The 22,705-nt window shown below is 33.7% G+C and overlaps 2 protein-coding genes across 2 annotated transcripts; one reads left to right on the top strand and one right to left on the bottom strand.

Moving 5' to 3' along the window:
• Positions 1-5,288: 5,288 nt before the first annotated feature.
• LOC110110050 (single-stranded DNA-binding protein, mitochondrial) lies at positions 5,289-13,526 on the bottom strand. Its single transcript, XM_020841342.2, has 4 exons — positions 13,194-13,526; positions 12,884-13,110; positions 6,447-6,547; positions 5,289-5,709 (listed from the first exon to the last, which is right to left on the bottom strand). Exons 1-4 carry the CDS (start codon positions 13,425-13,427, stop codon positions 5,630-5,632), a joined length of 642 nt encoding a protein of 213 aa, XP_020697001.1. The 5' UTR covers positions 13,428-13,526; the 3' UTR covers positions 5,289-5,629.
• Positions 13,426-22,232, top strand: LOC110110047 (probable transmembrane ascorbate ferrireductase 4). The gene is made up of 5 exons (XM_020841338.1): positions 13,426-13,463; positions 18,099-18,282; positions 18,397-18,448; positions 19,640-19,839; positions 21,844-22,232. Exons 1-5 carry the CDS (start codon positions 13,426-13,428, stop codon positions 22,168-22,170), a joined length of 801 nt encoding a protein of 266 aa, XP_020696997.1. The 3' UTR covers positions 22,171-22,232.
• Positions 22,233-22,705: the final 473 nt, after the last annotated feature.

Genomic DNA, 22,705 nt, shown 5'->3' with positions numbered 1-22,705 from the left:
TTCATCCTAAATGTGATGATTTTAACTTTGTTCTCTTTTGGTTGAAAATCCACAATCTTCTCCTTTGTTGTGAGGGTTCTGATGGAATTTCTAAGGTTGCAAGTAAAATTGGAAACCTCCTCACCATTGATGCCCTTACAACAAACAAAACCCGTTTCACATACACCTGTGTTTGTATCCGGGTCTTAAACAAAGCCACCTATCTAGATGACACTTTAATCTCTGTAGCAGGAAAACTTGTAAAGTTTGAAATTCAATATGAGTGGAAACCTTCTTTGTGTGAATATTGCCAACCTTTTGACCATATGGTTGCCCAGTGCCCATCTACATCATCCGCCACACCTCCAACCATTCATCCTCCAGGAGGTCGTAGCATGAGCCATAAACATATAGTTCTCATCCAACGCCTTAATACTATTGCCATTACCTAGTCCTCTAGTATCACTTCTACCTTCTCTGAAATCCCTACCATAAGTATTCCCTCGCACCATCCACCTCCCTCTATCCTTGAAACTCAATTACATACATATATCCCTAACCTGAACACCCCTACTGAGGAAACCCTCACCAATGGAACTACCTAGGTTGTCTCCAATCTAGTATTTGCTCAGGTTTTGTCTCCGAATATATTTGATGTGTTTCAAAACCAAAGTGATTGTTTATTTCTTACTGCAAACTCAGGGCCCATTAGTAATATGGGGAATCATGTTTTATCACCAAGGCTTTTGACCTTATTACTAACTCACTATCTATAGATATTATCGCTTTTTGTAGTGTCTCAACCTGCTACTACAAATACTCAAAACTTAAAAAAACACAAGAGAGATCTCAAAAAGCCCCAAAACCCTTTTTCAAAATCCTAATGATATTTTCCCCAAGATTGCCCCCCCCCCCAGTCCGCATTTAATTCCCAGGAAATTGATGCATCAATGGCTAATGTCAAGTCATAACATAAACCACATTTTGAGGTTGGAGCGAAAATTGCCCCTTAGTCAGGAATCACATTCCCACAAACAACACCAAATTGTGTATTCTAGAATATTTGTGGCCGTAGAGAAATATAAAGTTTAATGCCTTATCTTTGTACGAAAATCTATCACACAATCATATAAAAAGAGAGAGTGAGCATTCATAAGAGACACTAGAATTTTTACATTCAAACCCTTAAAAAGGGGAAAAAATGGGGTCTGGGCCAGTTTGAATGAATTTACTAGTGTTTGCATTCAATTACAAATGATATCCTTCCTCGGGGGGAAAGCCTTGACTTAATGTAACAAATATGTATCATATAGAATTCATTACATTGTGGGATTTAGAATAATTAGTATTTACATGTTCATTTAGTCAGCATGATCATAGTCGGCGGGTGACGGAGGTCGGAAAGATTGTTGTTTGGCGACGAAGGTTGGAAGGAACATAATCGGTGGGTGACTAAGGTCAGAAACATCGTAGTCTAGCAACGAAGGTCGGAAGGACCATAGTTTGACGACATAGGTCAGAAGGATCGTAGTCGTCATTGGACGAAGGTCAGAAATACCGCATCAGGTGAAAAAGGTTGGATGGATCATAATCGGCGGGCTATAATGGTCAGAAAGACTATTATCTGGTAATGGGGGTTCGAAGAATCCTAGTCAGCAGGCGACTGTGGTCAGAAAGACTGTTGTATGGAGACGGAGGGAAGACCGACAATAATCGGTGGCCATAAGTAATGTAATAATCCGTATTTTGAATTTGCCAATTTTTTTCTAAAGTCAAATAACTTCAAATCACAAATTGTCTTCGCCATAGTATTTTGATCGTAATATTTTACTTACAAACTTTTTTTTTATAATTTTTGGGCAACGGTGAAAATCCTTAAGGAATTTGTACATGTCGGTACAAGTGAGAATTTGGGGACCATAATGTGTCCATTTTGCAAATCGATTTCATCGATATTTTTTAAATAACATGTTTTATATTATGAGAAATTTTATGTAATTTTTTTAATCCTAAAATGATTTATTTGAATTTTCAATTAAAAGAGTTAATTAAATTAAATATTATATATTATTTTATTACAAAATATCTTATGTCACTTTTAGAGAGAGAATTAAGAGGAGAGAGAAAATTAAAGCTAAAATTTTGAGGCCGTGGTACGATTTTCGTCCGTCTGGCCAGTTGGGAAAACTGCTCGTCTCGCCATAAAAAACCTTTACCCTATTTCTGATTTTGAAGATTTTATATTTTTTTTGTATTTTTCTAATCAAATTTTTGTTTCTATTATCGAAAAACGTGAATAATTTTGTATTGACAAAACTTTCATTACGTAACTTTTTGTATGGTTTAGAGATCATGATTATAAACATTTTGATTATTTATTTGAGATTTTTCATCTGATGATTTTGAAAATACAACGATTTTTTTCTTAACCAAAATTTATTTTGATATTTAAAAATAGTGATGTAGTGTAATAAAAGTCTTAAACTTTATTTTACAAATTCCTTGATAATTTGATAATTTTCTGAAAATGTATATTTTTACCTATTTGGATTCATTGTTGTCTACCATTATGACATTTTGAGATCTTCTTAATTAAGCTCAATTATACATTATTTGTTGCAATGCATTAAAAATATATGTTGATATGAGCTTAAGTAATAGTTGATCGCTATTACTATTATAATATATTGATAATAATATATGTGTGTGAAACAAACAAGTAAAGACTAGTTGATCTGTTGGTTGGAGACTGACTGATATGTACATGATGGTGGGCTGATGATGTTTCCTTTAAATAATGTGGTTTGATGTCATCTTCTACTAATTCATGTTATACACTAATTGAGAGTTATAAAGAAATCATTATTGTGTCATGGGCAAAGAGTGACAACTCTATTTATTGAGCTAATAATTTACTAACACTAATATTAACACTAAAAACACCATGATAGCCAAGACTTCTTATTTGTTTAGTGTGATTATTAAAATGTATGTTTTGAAGCAACTTATTATTGTACGGATTTATTGTTATTACACGAATTTACTATTATTGTATTATTCTACTGCTCATGTCACTAGATTGTTACTGATATAGATACCGATACTATTTGATACTACTGATTCATTATATTGATATTAAGTATGTGATATAATGAGCATGTAATATAGAATGATTGGATAGCATGTGTACACTTCTATATGAATTTACTACATTGATTTGATTTCAACAATGTTTATTGATATTTTGATTCGATGCTTTATCTGATTTCTTTATTGATTGGTATTGCGGATATGATGATTGTTTTATAGATTTGACACTCATAATGATTTATTACTTTATTGGCTTTCATAGTTGTAGTGTTTTATTATTTATCAATTGTAGATTTTGATGACCTGCTAGGCTTTTTAAGCTCATTATATGTGGTTAAATTATTTCAGGTAAGGGCAAGGAAGCAAGAGTGTGAGGCTGGTCAGGATTCTCTAGGTTTTGTTTATTTTTTTTTAAATGATTTTTTGGGAATGAATACTGATGCGTACATTGATTTGTTTACAGTCCGGTGACAATCGGCGATCGAGTGGAAGTCCGTCGTTAGTTGGTGGCCAGGCATAAATCTAGAGTTAGTCAGTGGCAGGATAGAAGTTCGACGTTAGTCGATGGCCGAGCCGAAGCCCGATGTCTGTCGGTGGCTGGGCTGAAGTACAATGATAGTCTAGCGATGGACGATGATCGAGAAGGAGTTTGGTGGTAAGAGAACTCTCTCTCTCTCTCTCTCTCTCTCTCTCTCTCTCTCTCTCTCTCTCTCACGCTCTCTCTATTCCTTTTCTTCTTTGCTTCCCTTGCTTCCTTTTCCTTTCCATGCAGAATGAGGGGTCTATTTATAGTTTTTTGTGAGTAGCATGACCAACAAATAACTGGGAGATTAAGGGCATGTTTGGAGTGTTTTGAATGGATGGCCAATATTGACTTCTTTGATCATGAACCGCTTATCGAGTATTTGAGTGGCTTAATGATTTTAGAATTCAACAATCTTGGGCTCGATGGATTTGTCTGGTCGAGCCACTCAATTCTACTATAAGTATGTAACATTTGGAAACAGTTTGGTCATCCAATTTATAGTTTGAACCTTCTAAATGAGCTTCAGGTCTTCGATTTGATCCCATTTGGACTCAGATTGAGTCTAATTTGGTGTCATTTGGTTCGTCTTTTTCAAGACGTTCAGTTCCAGTATAAGTTTGCTGAAATCGGAGTTCAAATGGTCTCAGATTTAATTTCGGAAATTTCTAACTTGATTTTGTCTCTAGATTCGATCTTAATTAAGATAAAATTTTGATGATATATCAAAATATTTGTTACTCTTCTATGTACTATCAACGCTCCGATCTCTTTCCCTGCTCCGAGCGTTATTAGCAAGAGTCAGCGTCTGCAGAGCTCCGTGGCATGTCATTTTCTTTCGTATCGCCTACTCATTTATTCTATGGAGATTAGCCAGTTCTCTTTGCTCGCATAGTTTACCACTTATTACCAGCTTCTAGCTTAGAGTGGGATTAGCTGCATAGTTTACCACTCTTTATCGAATTATCTATGAAGGAAAAAAAAGCAAGATACAATGTTTGAAGCTTTCTTAGAATGTGGAAAATCAATAGAAAGAATGCATTTTCCCCATTCAGGTGTTCCATTTTTTTTTCTTTGAGTTTATTTATAAACCGCTATATCGCTATTTTTGTGCTATCCCGTATTTATAATAAAAATTTTAAAATTAAAGTTATGATTATTTTATTTATGTAAATTATCATTAAGGATGTGTATATTTTTATTTATTTTTAAGAAATTATTAAAATATATATTAAATAATTTATTATGCAGTTAATAATGCATTATAAGATATTAGTTGACTAAATTAATTATTTATGTTATTTTGTACATGTAAATTGATACTAAAATATTTAAAAACTGTTGATAAAATAATATCATATGAATTTGGAGATCCGTTTGTATCAAATCAGCCTTCCGCGGCAAATTATTACATCCGGTCACCTGACAGAGAGATACATTCAGATTTCTCTATGTAAAAAAAAAAGCACAGTTACTGTAGCAGCAGCGCTTTGACTGCGCTTTTATTGTAAACAAAGAGAAATCCGAATGTATCTCTCTGTTAGGTGACCGGACCTAATAATTTGCCCCGCCTGAGGCCCTCTCCCTCCAAGCTTTTTTTATATATATTTAAATATCTTTACCAGCTTCTTGAAATCATATGAAATTGGAAATCCGTTTGGTATGAAAAAAGACAATTATGATAGAAAAAGTACTCTTAATAATCAAAATATCAAATAAAATAAAGTAAAAGCATTCTTCATCACAACAAATAACTGTCGATAAAATAAAATCAACAACGATTATGAAAATTTAGAACGAACATTGCCATTCTAAACGCATACATATAATCATAATTAACCTTACACCAACAACAATTAGCACCAGCATGAAAACAATAATGCTGCTTCTTCAGTCCCATTCCCAGCCTAAGGGTGAGCACCAACCGGTCACTCTTGAGTGATTTCAGCCAAGCGAAAACAGCAGTGGATGCTTGTCTTTGCTGCAAAGCTGCCAGATTTCAGCTTTGGCCAAGCTCTAGTAATGGCTAGAAGTTGCTCAATAATAACCGGCTCTTCTCAAATCTGCAGACTCGGGCTGCCCAGACTCGCCATTGTTACCAAGGAATACAAGGCGGCCTGTTGAGAGAAACACAATCAATAAGCGAATTGTCAAGCAAGTTTCATCAAGTGCAATAGTGTAGCTATCTTTCCCTAGAGATGTGAATACAACAAGGAAATACTGCAGTGCTGCTTGATTGGAAGTGAAGTACAAGTACAGTTCAAACTTTTCTTCAATCTAATTAGGCTCAAACGGGTTTCAAGACAGTTTTATCACAGAAAATATCAGACACCAAACAATCTCTATATAATCTTTCATAGTGGCTATGCAACATCACAGTTTCAATTTCAGAAATGGTAGAAGTGAGGGCATCTCCAACCGAACGCTAAATATGGGCATGGCATCGTTCGGTCGCCTCAGCCGAACGTCAAATCTTTCGTTATTTGTTTGAGGGTGAACAGTGCGACGCCAATAGTGATTGGTGTGGCACTGCTCACCCACGCGATTTTTTTGTCTCAACCGGATTTGCAGAAGAAACGCGCAAAAGAGAAGAAAGACGGTTTTTCGCAGAAGCCCGTAAAATAGAGTTCGATTGGAAATTAATCACGGCATTTTTGAATTTCACTGCATTTTGGAGTGAAAATGGGATTTTCGCTTGGAGATGCTCTGACCCCATAACGGAGGTAGGTACAAATAAAGGAACAGGAAAAAAATTTCATATAATATTACACGCTGCTGAAAGAATAATGCATTCCAGGGTCATAGTTGGAATAAACTGTTGACATTGTTTGGAAGCGGAATGCAAAAAACATACCACCGTGTCTTATAGCAACTTCTCTTATGCGTCTAACAAGACCAGTAATCGGATCGCTAAAAACCTTCGTCTCCAGATTTCCCTCCAAGTACAGGAGTGATCTATAACATAAAGGTTAAGGAGTAGGCTATTAGATCATCAAAAAAAGAAAATTTTAAGAATGTAAAAAAAATAACTAGATGTCTACACATAATACCAAACATTATATCAAACACATACAATTGTTATAAAAAAAACAGATGAATTGGCTAGCCATGTTTAAAACTATCTACTCAAAATCATTCTAAAGTTTTCTCGAAATGCTATCTTACCCGTCAAAGAAACTCTGCAAACTGGATTTTTTAAAGGAAAAATCCCAACAGAAATGATTACTTAAGACCTGGATGTATTCGCAAATATAAACAATGCGGGAAATAGTAAAGGTTCAGAGTTTTCTAGAGAACCAAAAAAAAAAAAGATCAAAATTCGTGAATGGAATTGTAAGCTCCCTTTGGCGACAATGCATTCATATTTGTCAATTATCGATGGTTAGATAAAGCTTTATGATTAAAAAGAAAGAATACATCTCGCAAATATAAACAATGCGGGAAATAGTAAAGGTTCAAAGTTTTCTAGAGAACAAAAAAAAAAAAAGATTAAAATTCGTGAATGGAATTGTAAGCTCCCTTTGGCGACAATGCATTCATATTTGTCAATTATCGATGGTTAGATAAAGCTTTATGATTAAAAAGAAAGAATACAATGATGTGAGATCATGAAAATTGACTTAAAAAATATAATTTTGTTATCAAAGATGTAAAAGAGACGAGTTCCAAACTTAAGTTCAGATCTAATTAGCTGAAAAAATAGACTTATGGCGCCATCATCCAATGGCAATTGATAGATAAGGGGTAAGAAAATACGTGCTTGCATCAATAGGAATTTTGAGATCTTATTAAGCTGCAAGGATTTGCTCAAGATAATTACATAATCGATCGCCTTGTGAACCGGGTAGGATTATAAATTAAGAAACACAGAGAATAAAAGGAGCATCAATGATAGTTGGCTCGATCTACAAAGGAGTAACTAAATTTGTCCAACGCTCCAAATATAATAAATGCAAAACATAACAAGTGCAAATTTTTTATAACGGCATAAATCAATTTAAAGTAAGTAATTTACAATCACTTTCCTTAACATCAAATTACCAGTTCTGACTAAAAACAAGTTTTGCCTCAAGTCTTCAAGCTTCTGTGGTAGGCATGACAGAATATCCAACCGCATAGCGTTTAAAAAAGTACTTGCAAAAATTAAGGCAAACTTGGTTTTCGATCATTTTAGGAAAAATATAGCATTTATAAGGTCTAGCTCAAATTCCCGGCAAACAGAACAAATAGACAACAAATCATACTTGTTATGCTAAGTAGAACCTTCTAAAACATCATCCGTTTATCTAGAATACCTGGTAATAAGATGCTCCTCAAAATATTAGAAAAAAAAAAAAAAAAACAGCCTCCTCATTCAGAAATCAGAAGCACCTATCAAAAACTAGTACAATGAAGGCATAAAATTATAACAAAGAGACTAAACTGCAAGATTTAACCGGTTGAGTCGAAATAATTGCCTAAGTTAATGGGATAAGAGAGAAATACATACGATATTAGTTTTATTATGCTTGAAGAGCAATTGAATAACAAACATAGAGAAATACAATATGCATGAATAAGAAGGATAAGCAAATTATTAATAAGATAGGATTAATTGATCAAGTTTTATTTAATGGCATATAACCTTCCTTTCTTAATCCTTTCAACAATTGAGGCCTTCATGTGTTTGTCCTTTAACATCACACCAAAAGAGCTGAATATGCATTCATAATTGTCATTGTTAGTTACTTAAAGATATTTATATAAAGGGGCATTTGGAATTAGGAGCGAGATAGCTGAGCTTTAATCTTAAACTTCTTTTGAGAATGTAAAATAAATTCTCTGATATGAGTAACGTGATGTGTGATTCCATCTACGATTTTTGTAACATTTTTCATCTAATAGCATAAATTGAAAATCTGCTTGGATCATTGACCAGGTGATTACCAAGGTCAATTTTAAGGACCAAATGAAGTCTTGATTAGGAGTGAATGTCATTTCATGCATCCTAATGGTAAATGCATTTACTTTATCTCTTTTGTTTCTTTAGGCTTCATTCTCATAAGTCCATCTTCTCATATGCTAGCATTCTTTTATCAAATATAAACATATTTACCACTAAATTGGCTTATTCGTGTTTCTTGGTTTTCATATATATAGACAATAAAATTTCATTTTCATCCTTGGAGAATTTGATTACTACTACTTCATGTAAGGTGGTACCTAAAATAACTTGTGAAGGGTTTTATTAGAATAAAGCTTTCATGTTACATTAGGTACTAATTAACCTCTTCAAAGTTTGGAAAAAAAACATTAAGAGATCTACTAGTAACATAAAAAAAACAACAACAACATCAAGCATTTGTCCCACTATGTGGGATCGGCTACATGAATCCTTTTTCTCCATTGTTCTGTTAAAAGTCAAATTCTTGTTTAAATCTAATAAAAAAATATCATTTCTAATATTTTCTAACCAAGTCTTTTTATGTCTACCTCTACCTTTTCTTAACATAAGTCAAATCTAATACCTCTACTTTCCTAACCATGTCATCGGAAGGTCGCCATTTTATGTGACCAAACCATCTAAGGCGACTCTCTCTAATCTTATCTTCCACTGGAGCTACTCCAAACTTTTCACGTATACGCTCACTTCGTATCATATCTCTAAAGGTAAAGCCACTCATCCACCTGAGCATCCTCATCTCTACAACACTTAGTATTATGCTTCTCTTTTAATGGCCAACATTCGGCACCATAAAGCATTGTAGGTCTCACCACCATCTTATAGAATTTTCCCTTACGTTTGATGGGGTATTTTTCTATCACACAACAAGCCTGATACATTCCTCCGCTTCAACCATCCAACTTGAATTCTAACAGAAAAAAAAAAATCTTATAAGCCATTAAGAGAACGCATCAACTTGTCATTGTCATAAAAAAGATCACCAATAAGTCTCACTCATAGCATAAAGTATTGATATCGTTGCAATATTCTATCACATGCTTTTGTCCTTGATCAAGTCGCCAAGTTCACCTGGTAATTGCATGCCATTGGTATTACATAATCTTGAATAAATCTCATTCAAACTCGCATATGACTCTTTGGAAAACTTGACTTTAATCGAATGAGTCACAACTTCTCCGGAGGGAGTAGACTTGATATATCCCAGGATCTTTTGTTAAGCAATAAAAGGTTTTTGAAACTAGCCCATAGAGTATATTTGTCGTTGATCAACTTGAATGAGAAGACTTCACTCAATATAAATGCATTTGAGAAAAACTGTTGTGTTAGGTGATCTTATTGTTTCAGAAAACCAGAGAAAGCATAAAGCACAATAATACATGGCTTGGATTTTCAAAAAAAATTATCATTGACTACACTTAAATACCATGAAAACAATTGGATTACAAACAAAAGGAAATGGGAGTCTGCAAGAGGAGAATTTTGTTGCAACTGACTTACTGAAAACAGAGAAAAACATGGACGAATTAATTCTTCCATTCCTTGACTTGAATCAACAATGGTATAAACATTTCATAACCTTGCTACCTTTTACGCTCAAGTAAGGATCTATACATACATAAAAATCAATGTAATCAAAGCAATGACTATACATCAGAGTATGTGCAATGAAATTTGATATTAATGTGAATTATTCATGATTTTATTCATAATGAATCGGAAAATAGCTGCAATCTCTAGAATCTTGCATTTCCAACCCATCAATTCACTTTCCTTCGTTAAGTTGTGTAGCTGATTTTACACTCTTTGTCTAGCATTATTTTGCTTTCACAGCATCAAAATAATTCATGATAGTCACCAGAACGATAACACAATCATATTTTTCTTCAGCTTCTCTCTCTCTCTCTCTCTTCTAAATTCCTCTATTCCTCACCTTACATCTCTTCTTATCTTTCTCACAATCTAATTAAATCTTCAATAACACTTACCCCGTGACTTTTCAAATTAGAGAAGGAATTTGCATAAGAAATAGCTCAACTCCTATATTCAATATTCAACCTATAAGAGTTAAACGGGGTGCATATTCAAATTAAAAAAAAAATGAAACAATTTTTGAATTGTAGTTAATCCAAAATAACAAATTTTGTAATAAAAACTTTGAATCTATTTTTTTACCCAAGAACAAAGATTAATTTTCATTTACCCCAGCATCATTCATTATAATTTCTCAAAAACATTATTGAAGCAATATCCAAAAAAATTAACCCATTTGGCTCAATATTGTGGCAATATATTTTGATCTCATCTACTTTCCAAGCTCTTGAAGCCCCAAAGGGTTGAGCACAATGCAACCACAAAAAGCCCAAATGATGCCTAAACTTAACACCTACAAGATTCCTCTGACGCACATTCAACAAAATGAATCAACTAATACTGAAATTGCACCTCCCACTAAATCTTCATACACTTCGACTAATAGTCTAGTTACTTTGAATAGGACAATGATATGATTTTGAACTAGTACTAACTGTCAATATGATATTGATTCAACCTATAAACTCCAATGGTCTTCCCCTCAAGATGTGACCTACTTTGTTGTGGAACTTGAATTGTAGCTATGAACTAACCTTTTTCTACTTATAAAACTCACAGTACTCCAACACACGTGATGATGAAACTCCAGCACCTCCATTCAAAGTTGCACCGAGCAATAAATAAAGTTCCCTAACTCTCTTTGTTTTCATGACAACCAAAGCACCCTTAGAGACTTTAAAAACTTCAATATCTCCTAAGAATGTAAATATTGGTTCACTAAGACCACACAAAGATACAAGATTCTTCGAACTTTAGTCAATATCTTAATCACATCATCATGCATCTTCAACTTCATAATGTTAAGATCAACTATCTTGCTAACAAATTGCTTTACATATCAGCATAACCAAATCGAAAAATAAATCCTTATAATGACATATATGATTTGAACTTTTAGATTATAAACTCCATTAATATCTACATCTTACTCATGTTGTCACAAAAAGAATACCTCTTAATCTATTCCTAACCAATCTACAAATGTACAGAAAATGTATTTGTCCTCCCTATTATTGTCATTCGCATGTTGTTCCTTTTGCAAAGCTTGACACTCTTTCTTGATGTACCTTTTTCTTTGTGCAATAAAACTATAAAAGCAAAACACATAGTAAATTGGTTATATCTGCAATGAGAATGATTCAAGTTATAAAGAGAAAAACTCCTCAAAAAGACTCCACAAACAAAAATCCCTTAACATGCTTTTTAACCCTTATAGGATTGAGCCTCAACATAACTTTAAAAATAAGTTAATTCTTAACATCCTCGAATAATTATAACTATTTCATGCAATATTGTGCCATCACAATACTTATAAGATAGAATTAAAAATGACAAATGAAAAAAAAAAAAAAAAGCTTCATATGCATTACTAACCATCACATTTATATTCCTCAAATTATTAATAATGAATTTGAAATTTTTATTATGTCATTTAAAGGAAATACCTTCTTGCATGCATAGCAAGCATGATCTTTGCTATTAATAAAGTTTGTCAGAAATGTTTCTAATGATGAACAAAGAATCCAACTTGGATTGCAACCCCTATGTAGTTGTTTCCTCCAATACCTCTACCAAGAACTCATCCGCTAAACATTATTGAATTTCCATGAGAGTTTTCATCCATCTTCTCCTCTAATTCATTCACAATCTTAATCATATTTGAATGTATCATGAGTTCTTTCATAAGAACCTATTAGATTAGCATATCTTGAATCTTACTGCTCTAGATCTTAGAATTTTTCAAGTCATCAAACTTCTAGACCTCATTTTTCATCACAACATTGTATTCCTTATTAATTAGTCATATCAATTATCATAAAAATTACTGTTTATACAACAGTGCATACTGGAAATGAATATGATCAATAAACAAAGTAATAATAAGCACCATAAGAAGACATCTGTGTATTTGATGGGAAAAAAAATCTAATTAAGATCAGAACTGAATAGACAAAAGATTGAAGATCTAAGTCACTGATACGCCTACATAAATCTATGGTAATTTCCAGGAAAAATTTAAGATATGGGAATTGAAACCACGGATGCCTTTTTCAGTGAAAAATATTGCAAAACTCCTCTCAGCATAAAATTTTTTGCTCAGACTGAAAAAACAGTTGTGCATGATGCATTGCTTTATCAAGTTTATACTTGTATTCGTGTTCATTTGATGCACACAACTCTGCACCCAAAATCTCTTCGATGTAAGAAAAAGCAATTAAACCAAATAAAGGAATAGCTCTTAAGACTTGGCTCACCCTGGCTTTACATGGTTGAGCGCTATTCTTCCAAGCCGCTCCGGGTATATGCATACACGGTGCCATTGAACAGCACAACGCTCAGCATATTGCCTCGGCTCCTCGTCCTCAAGCGGCCGTCGGTTGTTCCTGATCCCGCCCGTAGCCACTGAAAACAAAACCACCACTCTGCTGCTCTTCAGCTGCTTTTCTACCGGCTTCTGGCCCACTTTTCCAACCAATATCGCCTATCAATCGCGTCACAACAGCCCCCAATGAGAACGAACGGGAAAAGATAAACCATAGCTTTTCTTTTTTCTTATTAATTTACCTTGTAAACGCCGGGATCGAGACCGTTTTCAAGAGGGCGAAATAGAGGGGCTCTCCGCTCCTCGGTGGTCGGCCCGCCGGAGGATGCCGCGGTGGAGGTGTCGAAGGGCTCATCTCCTTCGTGATCGGATTCACTGCCGGCGAGAGGGGTGTTGAAAAATCTGGAAGAGGGGAATAGAGGGCGTGGAATGATAGACCTGCGAAGTAGATTACGATAGATGGAGGTAAAGGCCATGCTCCGAGATTCCCAAGTTCGTTCCAGGGCTCTGAGGTAAAGCCCTACCTAAAACCCTAGCAGCGAAGGGCGGAAATCAAAGAAAATAGTCAGGCGGGGTGAGGGCGATAACAAATATATTCAATTTCAAGGAGAATTAGGATAAAATTCATGGTTATTAAATTTGTTTTGGTATTAAATTAATTAAAAAATTGTATTACATTATTTTAATAAGAAATTTAATATTATACAAATTATTAACATCAAATTTAAATAATAAGCCTTTTTTTAGGTCTCAAGTGAATTATTCAATTGGTAATCAAAATAATATTTTAAAGAATTTAATCAGGAAGATTGAAGCAGCTTTGGACTTAAAATAATATTGCTAAGTTCAAATCCTATCTTATATCATTTTAAGTAGAATAATGATGCACCATTAAATATTGATAGAACATAAATTTTAAGCTATTTTAAGTTTAATATTTTATTTCCAATAATACTATATTGAATATTGCAAGAAAAATAAGAGAATGCGGAGGAAATTATATCATCTCTCACATCATTTTTTTTTTTCATATTAAATTATACAACCATTGAAATTGAATAAGGATATGTTGTTGAGTAATAAATGATTGTTATTATTATTATAGTAATATGCTAATAATATTTATGTGAGAAAAATAAGTAAAGACTGATTATTCACTATTGTTGGCTAGAGATTGACTAGCTTGTACAAGATGATGGGCCGACGGACTTTCCTTTAAATATTGTGGTTTGATGTTATTTTCTACTAATTCATGTGATTTACTGATTATATGTTATAAGGAGATGATTATTATATTGACGAGAAAAGAGTGATGACTTTATTTACTGAGCCAACGATTTATTGATACTTATACAATATTAGAAAAACACCAATTAAGTAAGGATTTTTTATTTGTTTAGTGTGACCACTAAAATTCATGTTATTGAGGCATCGTTCTTATTCTTGTTCAGATTTATTATTACTGTATTATTTTACTGCTCATACCACTAATTTTACTATTACTGATACGGACATCGATATTGTTTGATACTAGTACTGATTTTATGTACTGATACTGATCATATGACTTATTGAGCACATGATATATTGAGTATGTATAATTAAGATATTGAAATTGAATAACTTGATAATATGTGTACATAGTTATACGATTTTACTACATTGATCTGAGTTTGGTAGTTATTAATGATGCTTTGGTTTTATTGCTTTATTGATTAATAATATTGATACAATGACAATTTTATCGATTTGACACCTATGTTGGTTTGCGGTTATTGTACTATTTTATTTACTTCCGTACTATACATTTTTACTAGCTACAGACTTTACTAGCTACTGCATATGCATTTTATTATTTATACATTATGATCATATAATTGATACTTCTATGAATTGACTAATGCAATCATATTGCTTTTTTATCATGTTTTGATTCAGTTGTAGGATTAGATGACTTGTTGGACTTCTTAGCTCATTATATATGATTTAAATGATTTTAAATTAAGAAAGATGTTTGAAAGTGTGAGGCCGATCAAGATTCCTTAAGCTCTGTTCTTTTTTGTTTTACTCATTATTTTGTACTCATGAATGAAAAATATGTTGTGATTATAAGATTCATGAATGTTGTATATGATTTATTTTTGGATCAATGAATATAGATATGTACTAATATTTTGAATTATAAAATTTATTTCTATTGTTTATTACTAATAGATGAAATTAGATGACTCTAAATTACAAAATATATTCAGCATAACATAGATATTATTGTTCTTTTTATTTCACAAATATTTTTTTTTTCTATTTTTTAAGCTTTGGAGCAATTTCTTAAGAAAATTGCATTTGTTAGTATAAAGTAGGGTTTTTAGGAGAATTAGATGTCCATTTTGAAAACCAATTTTACTAGAGTTTTTTTAACATACTTAGCAAATTTATAAATATTTTTATATAATTTTTAGATTTCTGGATTTAAAGATATAAATAGATTTATATAAATTTATGCTAAAAATTAAATAATTAAAATAATTACCTAATATTTTATTATAAAAATCTTAACTCTTAAGTCACGTAACAAATTTTTAAATGATATGTGATATTTAGTTAAAAGAGAAACGGGGAAGAAAAAAGAAAAAATGAGAGAAAAGGATAGGGAAAAAGAGAGAGAGAGAGAGAGAGAGAGAGAAAAGGAGAGGGGAGAGAAAAGTAAAGCTTAGTTTTGGAGGTCGGAGAGCCATTTTAATCAGTTCGCCCAGTTGAGAAATTTGTTCGTCTTAAGATAAATTATACTGTGCATATCTCAGTTTTCAAAAATACAAAGCTTTTATCGAATTTTTTGTTTAAATTTATTGAGAAGTTACACCAACAGGACAAAGTCGTGAGGCTCTTAAGTCAAAACGGACAATATCTTGATAATTAAGAGCTTGAGTTGTTATAGAATGGTATCAAAATAATGCAACATTCAGAAGATGGGAACTAAGTGCCATATACAAGATAAGGTGTTATGTCATGGGAGCAACCTAAATCCTGCATAGGACAAAGTGCTACATAATGGGAGCCATCAACTAAATATATAGGGGCGACCTCTAGAATCCTATTTGCTGGTGGATGATTATGAGATAAAGACGATGATGAAGACGTTATCTACTTGAGTGAGGGAGATTGTGAAACCCTTAAGTAAAAGAAGCTAAACTCTTAAACATCAATGCACCTTTTGATATAATGGTTGTAATTTCATTAACAATTTTCATAGTTAAGTATGCTCATCTTAGAGCAATTCTAGGATGGATGACCTACTGGGAAGTTATTTCAACATAATAAAATAGTGAGGCTCTTAGGCCAAATAAGACAAAATCTCGATAGTTAAGAGTTTTGAATGTTACAAGTGGTATCAGAGCCATCCTGTTTTGTATTTAATATTCCTTGGTTCCTTAAGATGGGATAGTGGGTTATAATATCTTAAGTTATAGTTGATGTTAAATCATATGTTTGGTATAATAGTTATTTTGATATGTTTAATAATTCAGAATGACACCAAGAAAAAAAAATGTTTTCTGAGCTTGTGGGATTGATACTATGAGAACTGTTGAGGAAGCCCTACCTATTCCTAGAGGACCTCGCTCTCAAGGTCGTTGATGTGTTGTTGCTCCAAAGTTAGATACCACTGTTTTAATCATGATGATGATAGAGGTGTTTACTCAAGTAGTGCAAAGAATTAATCATGACACCCACCAAGTACCACAACCAACTCAACTAGCACCCTCACAACTAGCTGCCACCCACCAAGTACCACAACCAACTCAACTGGCACCCTCATTAGTGCCCAAGAAGCCATATCAGTATCTCACTTATCAATTAATATGCCATCTAGAGCATCTATGATAGACACTCAACGTATTCATGATTGTGACATTATAATAAACAATATGCATATGCTTGCAACATTATTATTTTTCCTCTAGATGAATTTGATACAATATTGAAAATGGAATTGGCAATCTAGTATCATGCTATAAATGGTTTTTATAAGAGAAAATTAACAAATCGCTCTGCTCACTGTCATTCAACACTGGGGCGCTCGGATACACAGAACCAAGATAATGTAAGAAAAAAAATTTCAGGTGCAAAGCCCCCGAACCCAAACAACGGCTAAAACTCACACACTCTCTAGCGAGCACAAGAAACTTGAGGTTCCAAGCAACATAACAACCCGATTGATTAACACAATCAATTTCCACAAATAATATATATCAGCACATGAATGGCACATCCAACAAAGAGCTAAGTAAAAGCTTATTCATATTTGTTATATTCATCATTAGCTAATATGAGCCGAGAATATGAATATACATAGTCAATAGCTATCAAATGAATCAATATTTTTTAATAATCGATGGTTTTCATTATATTGAGTATCATAGAATATCAACTATGTGTTGTCTTATTCTTTTATTATTTATTTTATGATTTTTACTGATGGCATGCAACACTAAAAAAGAATTATATAAAAATATATAAGTATATTTGTATTTATGATGAGATTATAAAAATATCATCTATCAAGTATACTTTTTTTATCAAATTTTTGAATCTCAAATTGCTCAAAATAAGAATAGAGTGCGTGAAATGAATTCATTTTAAAACTTATATGTAAAACAATCATTTTTTGAATGATTTTAACAATGTCAAGTGAATCCATGAACATATGGATTATGAGCAAGATAAATGAAGTCATCAAATCAAATGAAGATGCGATTCAATATATTATTTTGGAATCGGTTTATTTGATTTTGATAAAAAGGATGAATTTTTATTTTTATTTTCAAATTTCATCATATATTACGCTTTTATACATTAGGTTTAAATTTATTATAGATAAAAGTCTTATATCATGAATAATTTGATAGTTTCAACAAGAGCATGATACACATCTCATCTTGGTCTGTTGTTTGGGAGCTTTTACTATCAAGTAAGAGATATTGGGTTCGAATCTTACATATGAGATGTGCATGTGAGTTTGCCTTAACTGGAGCATGGAGCATTAGGTACTTTTCTTTAGCCTATCTCTCACAAAATTTCTTCAATGCTTTTCGGGTTGCCCAACTTACTCTCATTCATTTGGCTTGATGTCAACAAGTACCCTATACTAGGGGTGCAAACGAGTCGAGTCGAGCTCGAGTCAACGGTTGTTCGAGCCGAGCTCGTCTGAGAAATGCCGAGCTCGAGCTCGAACTAGAGTCGAGCTCAAAAGTCGACCTACCGCACTCCGCCTCCTTGGGCGGCGACGGCGAAGGTGACGGAGACGCCATTTCCCAGCTCGACCACATATATTCAGTAAATATCTCTATTCTCTATCTTCCCTGCCCAGATTTCACTTCATCTCTTATCGGAATGCCACGATCTTCTTTGCATTATTTGTTCTTATTCTAAATTTATTTTCCACCGCAGGCGCTTCATCCGCTTCTAATGGTCATCGGCTTCATCCTCCTTAACGGGGAAGGTAACCTATCCAGCATTTAGCCGATCCGATTTCATTTCTTCTGTGAATTTTACATCTATTAACCTATTCTGCCAAAATTTAATTCGGCATTTGTCAGATAAACTCCATTTTCCAATTATGGTAAAATATTTTCTTTTTAGGCTGTTGTTTGAGTTCCAATTCTTATTAAGGCAGGATAGTCGGCAAGCATTCATTTATTTGTTTTTTTTTTCTTGAAAAAAAAAATATTTAACGGTGCAAATCTGCAATGATCCATTTTTTTTCTTACTTATTTCTGCAATTAGGATTTTAATAGCTTTCATTAATTATAATATGTAATGTGGTTGCTTTGATTAGGAGTGTAAGCGTGTCGAGCCGGGCTCGAGAATTGGCTTGATTTCAACTCATGAGCTATTTATCGAGTCGAGTTAGAGCAGACTCACTAGTTAGCTTGACTCACTTATACCTCTCTGCCTTTAACTAAATTAATTAGATTTTTGAAATAATTTTCTTAAATTTATTTTATGTCCCTATCATATGTGCTTAAATTTATTTATTTATTTATTTTTAGTTACAAAAAAAAAGCCGGTTCGCTCTGGGAGTGGAAAAATAATTACGTGTGGTGTTCGGACACATTCGAAGGCCAATCGGGATGTGCCACATCACCTAATTCACAGTGTATTAGATGACGTGATTAGCCTCCAGACGCATTCAGATACCGCTCAAAATAATCTCTCATGGGATCAGGGTCCCACATTTTTTTTTTTAATTTGTGAAGCTTTTAAAAATTGTTACTGAAAAGTTTAAAGTTCTTTATTATCAAATTTATCTCGTTATTTATTATCATAAAGAAATTTATGAATATTATTATTTGTTAAAATTACTTTATTTATGGGGTGGCTCAGTGTTTGGGCAAATTATTGCGTCCGGTGTCTGGATTCGTCCGGACACCAATCCGGTGTCGCCACGTCACTAAAATGCATCGGGATCCAATGTATTTGAGTGATGTGGCGTCGCCGGATTGAATATCCGGACATCTGGTGACCGGACGCAATAATAAGCCCAGTGATTTTGAGCTCTCGTTGGCCTTTCCAAAATTACTTTGTTTGGAAACGACAGTGCTTCCCAAGGGTATATTTATAATTTTCTTAAATTTGCTAATAGTGACGCGGTCATCTTGCTAAAGCTCACTGGGTGGTGATTGTCTGGCAGCGATCCTGGTGCACCGGAGGCTTGCGGGGTGGTCTCGGGAGACTCGGAAGGCGGTGCACCTCTCGCTCCAAGCGGCCGCGCTGGGCTTCGGGCTCTTCGGTATTTGGGCGAAGTTCAGGGGTAACGAAGGAATTTCCGCCAACTTCTATAGCCTCCACTCCTGGATTGGCCTCGCCTGCGTCGCCCTTTTCGCCTTCCAGGTCCGATCTCGCCCTCTCCTTCCTTTCACTTCATCACACAGATTTATTCTCTCACTAGATCACCGCCGTTGATCATCTATTTGATTGTTGCATGTCGATTAAAACTTGATATATGAAAATCACGTTAAATATTCCGCTGCAGCAAAATTAATAATAAAAAAGGAAATGGAAGCTCAGCAGTTCGATAATGGCTGCGGGCGGCTGTAGTTATTTGTAAAAATAAATCTGAAGTTTTTTTGAGAAAGATCTTTTCTTTTTTAGTAGACCGTTGATTATCTGGCAAAACTTTAAACTTTAGATTAGTATCATGAGGCTACTGTTTCCAAGAGAAAATAAAAAGAGTTTTATCCCAGTGAACTGGTTTATGTCTCTTATTATAATGGAGCTTCGATTTGTTTTTTACTTTTGCGTGACGACAATACAAGTTCGGACATCATTGTCACGACTATTAATTTAATTGATTGATCAAGGATAAGATACAGTAAGGCAATGCTTCTTTTCTGGGCCCTTTAGTTAATTATTTAATGTATTATTAAATTATAAACCATAGATCGATTTTCAGGATGTTCATTAAAAAAAGTAAGCATGGAGCTATCATGAAACAATAGTTCCGTTAGAAAAAATTTTTTGCGACTTTTGAGCAAACTAAGCTTGGAATCTAAGTTCTCTTAGTTGATAGTCAAAATTCTCAATCAAACTTTGCTTCTTTCATTAAAAAATATAATTCAGGAAGTGGGTTTTGAACTGAGCTCAGGTTTCTTTTGTGTCATCTTTCTTAGTGCTTCTTAAAACAACTTTTTACTTTTTAGTACTAAAATTTTTATACTAAAAATCTTCTTTAAGAAGCAATAAAAAAGTCGTCCCAAATAAAACCTTAGTAGCTGGTTAAGTCACCTCATTTACAGAACAAACTTACAGAAGTATTCATTAGTTCATCCTTGGAATGTGACTGCTGGTTCCTTTATATTAATCTTTTAAATATTTTTCCTCTCTTCGGAGTACAGTGGTGTTTGGAAAATAGGTGTGTGAGCAGAAGTGAGGACCAAAAGAACTACAGAAAATCTAAATAGTAGATTCCAAAACAATATAGAAGAGTTCATTAATTTTTCTTATACAGTTCCTTAGAGTATGATGGAATAATAAATGACCAAACATCCGATTAAGAGACTTGAAGATCTCGAGTTGTATTTCCCATTCACATTAAACGGCGACACAGTTCACCAAATCCGAAAACAAGAGGGCCATGTGATTTTCCTCTCTTTCCTTTTCTCTCACCCTTTCTCCTCTGTTTTTAATTTTTTTTTTTATTTCTGTCCCAATTTCCTCTATCTTATTCTCTCCCATTCTTTCTGCTTTTTTTGTTTTTGTTTTTGTTTTTTTGTTTTCAATAAAAACCGAAACAGCCCAAACTCATTCCTCATCACCGTACCTCATAATTTCTTAGGGCATCTCCAACCAAAAAACTCATTTTTCACTTCAAAATGCAGCAAAATTTTAAAATGCAGTAATTCACTAATTAATCTCCAATCAAAAGGCATTTTTTCTTTTCTTTTGCATGCTTCTAACGAAGGTGACCATTTTCTCCTCTTTCGTGCGCTTCTTCGGCAAATTCCGTAGCCTAATTTTTTGTCGTAGATGAACAGTCTGACACCACACTGCTTACCTGTCGAATTTTGACGTGAGATTTAGAATTCGAATGGACCGAACGACCGACTGAATACGATGATATTTCTGTTTTTTTTTTTTTGTTGCCCAGTTTATGCATCAAAGCAACTCACGCCCTCTCTCTTTCCAGTAGTAATAATACCAAGGAATAAAATATACTAACAGTAAATGATCACCTACCCATTCAGATAGACTATTAATTTATTCGAAGTGATACAAATGACGAGTATACAACAATGGATGATACTTTCCTCCATCTTTTTTAGTTATTACAAATTTCAATCACTACTAAAAATCAAAATTCCTGTACTAATTCTATGCAATCTACTCAAATTGCAGTGGGTGGTAGGGCTCATCAGCATGTGGCACAAGCCCGAGGGCCGGTGGACTCGGTCGGCGGCACTTCCATGGCATCTCTTTGTGGGTCTCTATACCTTCGGGCTGGCGGTGGCGGCCGCCGAGACCGGCCTTCAGGAGAAGCTAACCTTTTTGCTCGGCCGCCGAGGCCTCTCCCATAATTCTCCAGAGTCTGCACTAATCAATTGCCTTGGCATTGCCCTTGCCCTTCTTGCTGCAGTTATAATCCTTGCAGCCATCTCTCCAAGACACCATGTAACTAAATTTGTTAACGTTAAAGATGATACGAATGGAAAATTCCACGTATGATTTATTCTATTATATTCCATTATATATTGAACGGTGTAGTTGTGAGGCTGCCAAAATAAAAAAATTGGGGTGGTTATTGAAAATTTCGTGAGGATTTAATTTCAATATGTATTTGTTGGATCAAGCTCCTATAAATAGTATGATTTACTAAGTTGTTCTACCAAATTTTTGCTAGTAGATAGAAGAGATTTTTCTCATGTTTTAGAGCAATGCCTTAGGAGTGCATGATCATTCTTTTTTAGGGTGGGCAAAATCAAATTGTAGAATGTATATTTTTTTTAGGTACCTATCAAACACGAAAAATATTAGTTTAAAAAGATAAAATAAAGATTGTTTAAAGAGAGAGAATTTAGGAGATGAAATAAGTAAATGTCTTCATGACATATTATTTACATTTTATGTCTCTTTAATTGTATTTAAAGATGTCATTAGTGAGTTGCAATGAATATTCTTACGAAGAATATCTCTTTTTAGCCTCCACCATTTGCCTCTTGATGAAAAAAAAAAATTATTCCGTACAGAATCCGAACGGGAA

Source organism: Dendrobium catenatum, unplaced genomic scaffold (assembly GCF_001605985.2).
Source record: "Dendrobium catenatum unplaced genomic scaffold, ASM160598v2 fragScaff_scaffold_1220, whole genome shotgun sequence".
NCBI classification, from domain to species: domain Eukaryota; kingdom Viridiplantae; phylum Streptophyta; class Magnoliopsida; order Asparagales; family Orchidaceae; genus Dendrobium; species Dendrobium catenatum.
This window is presented reverse-complemented; position numbering and strand designations above follow the sequence as displayed.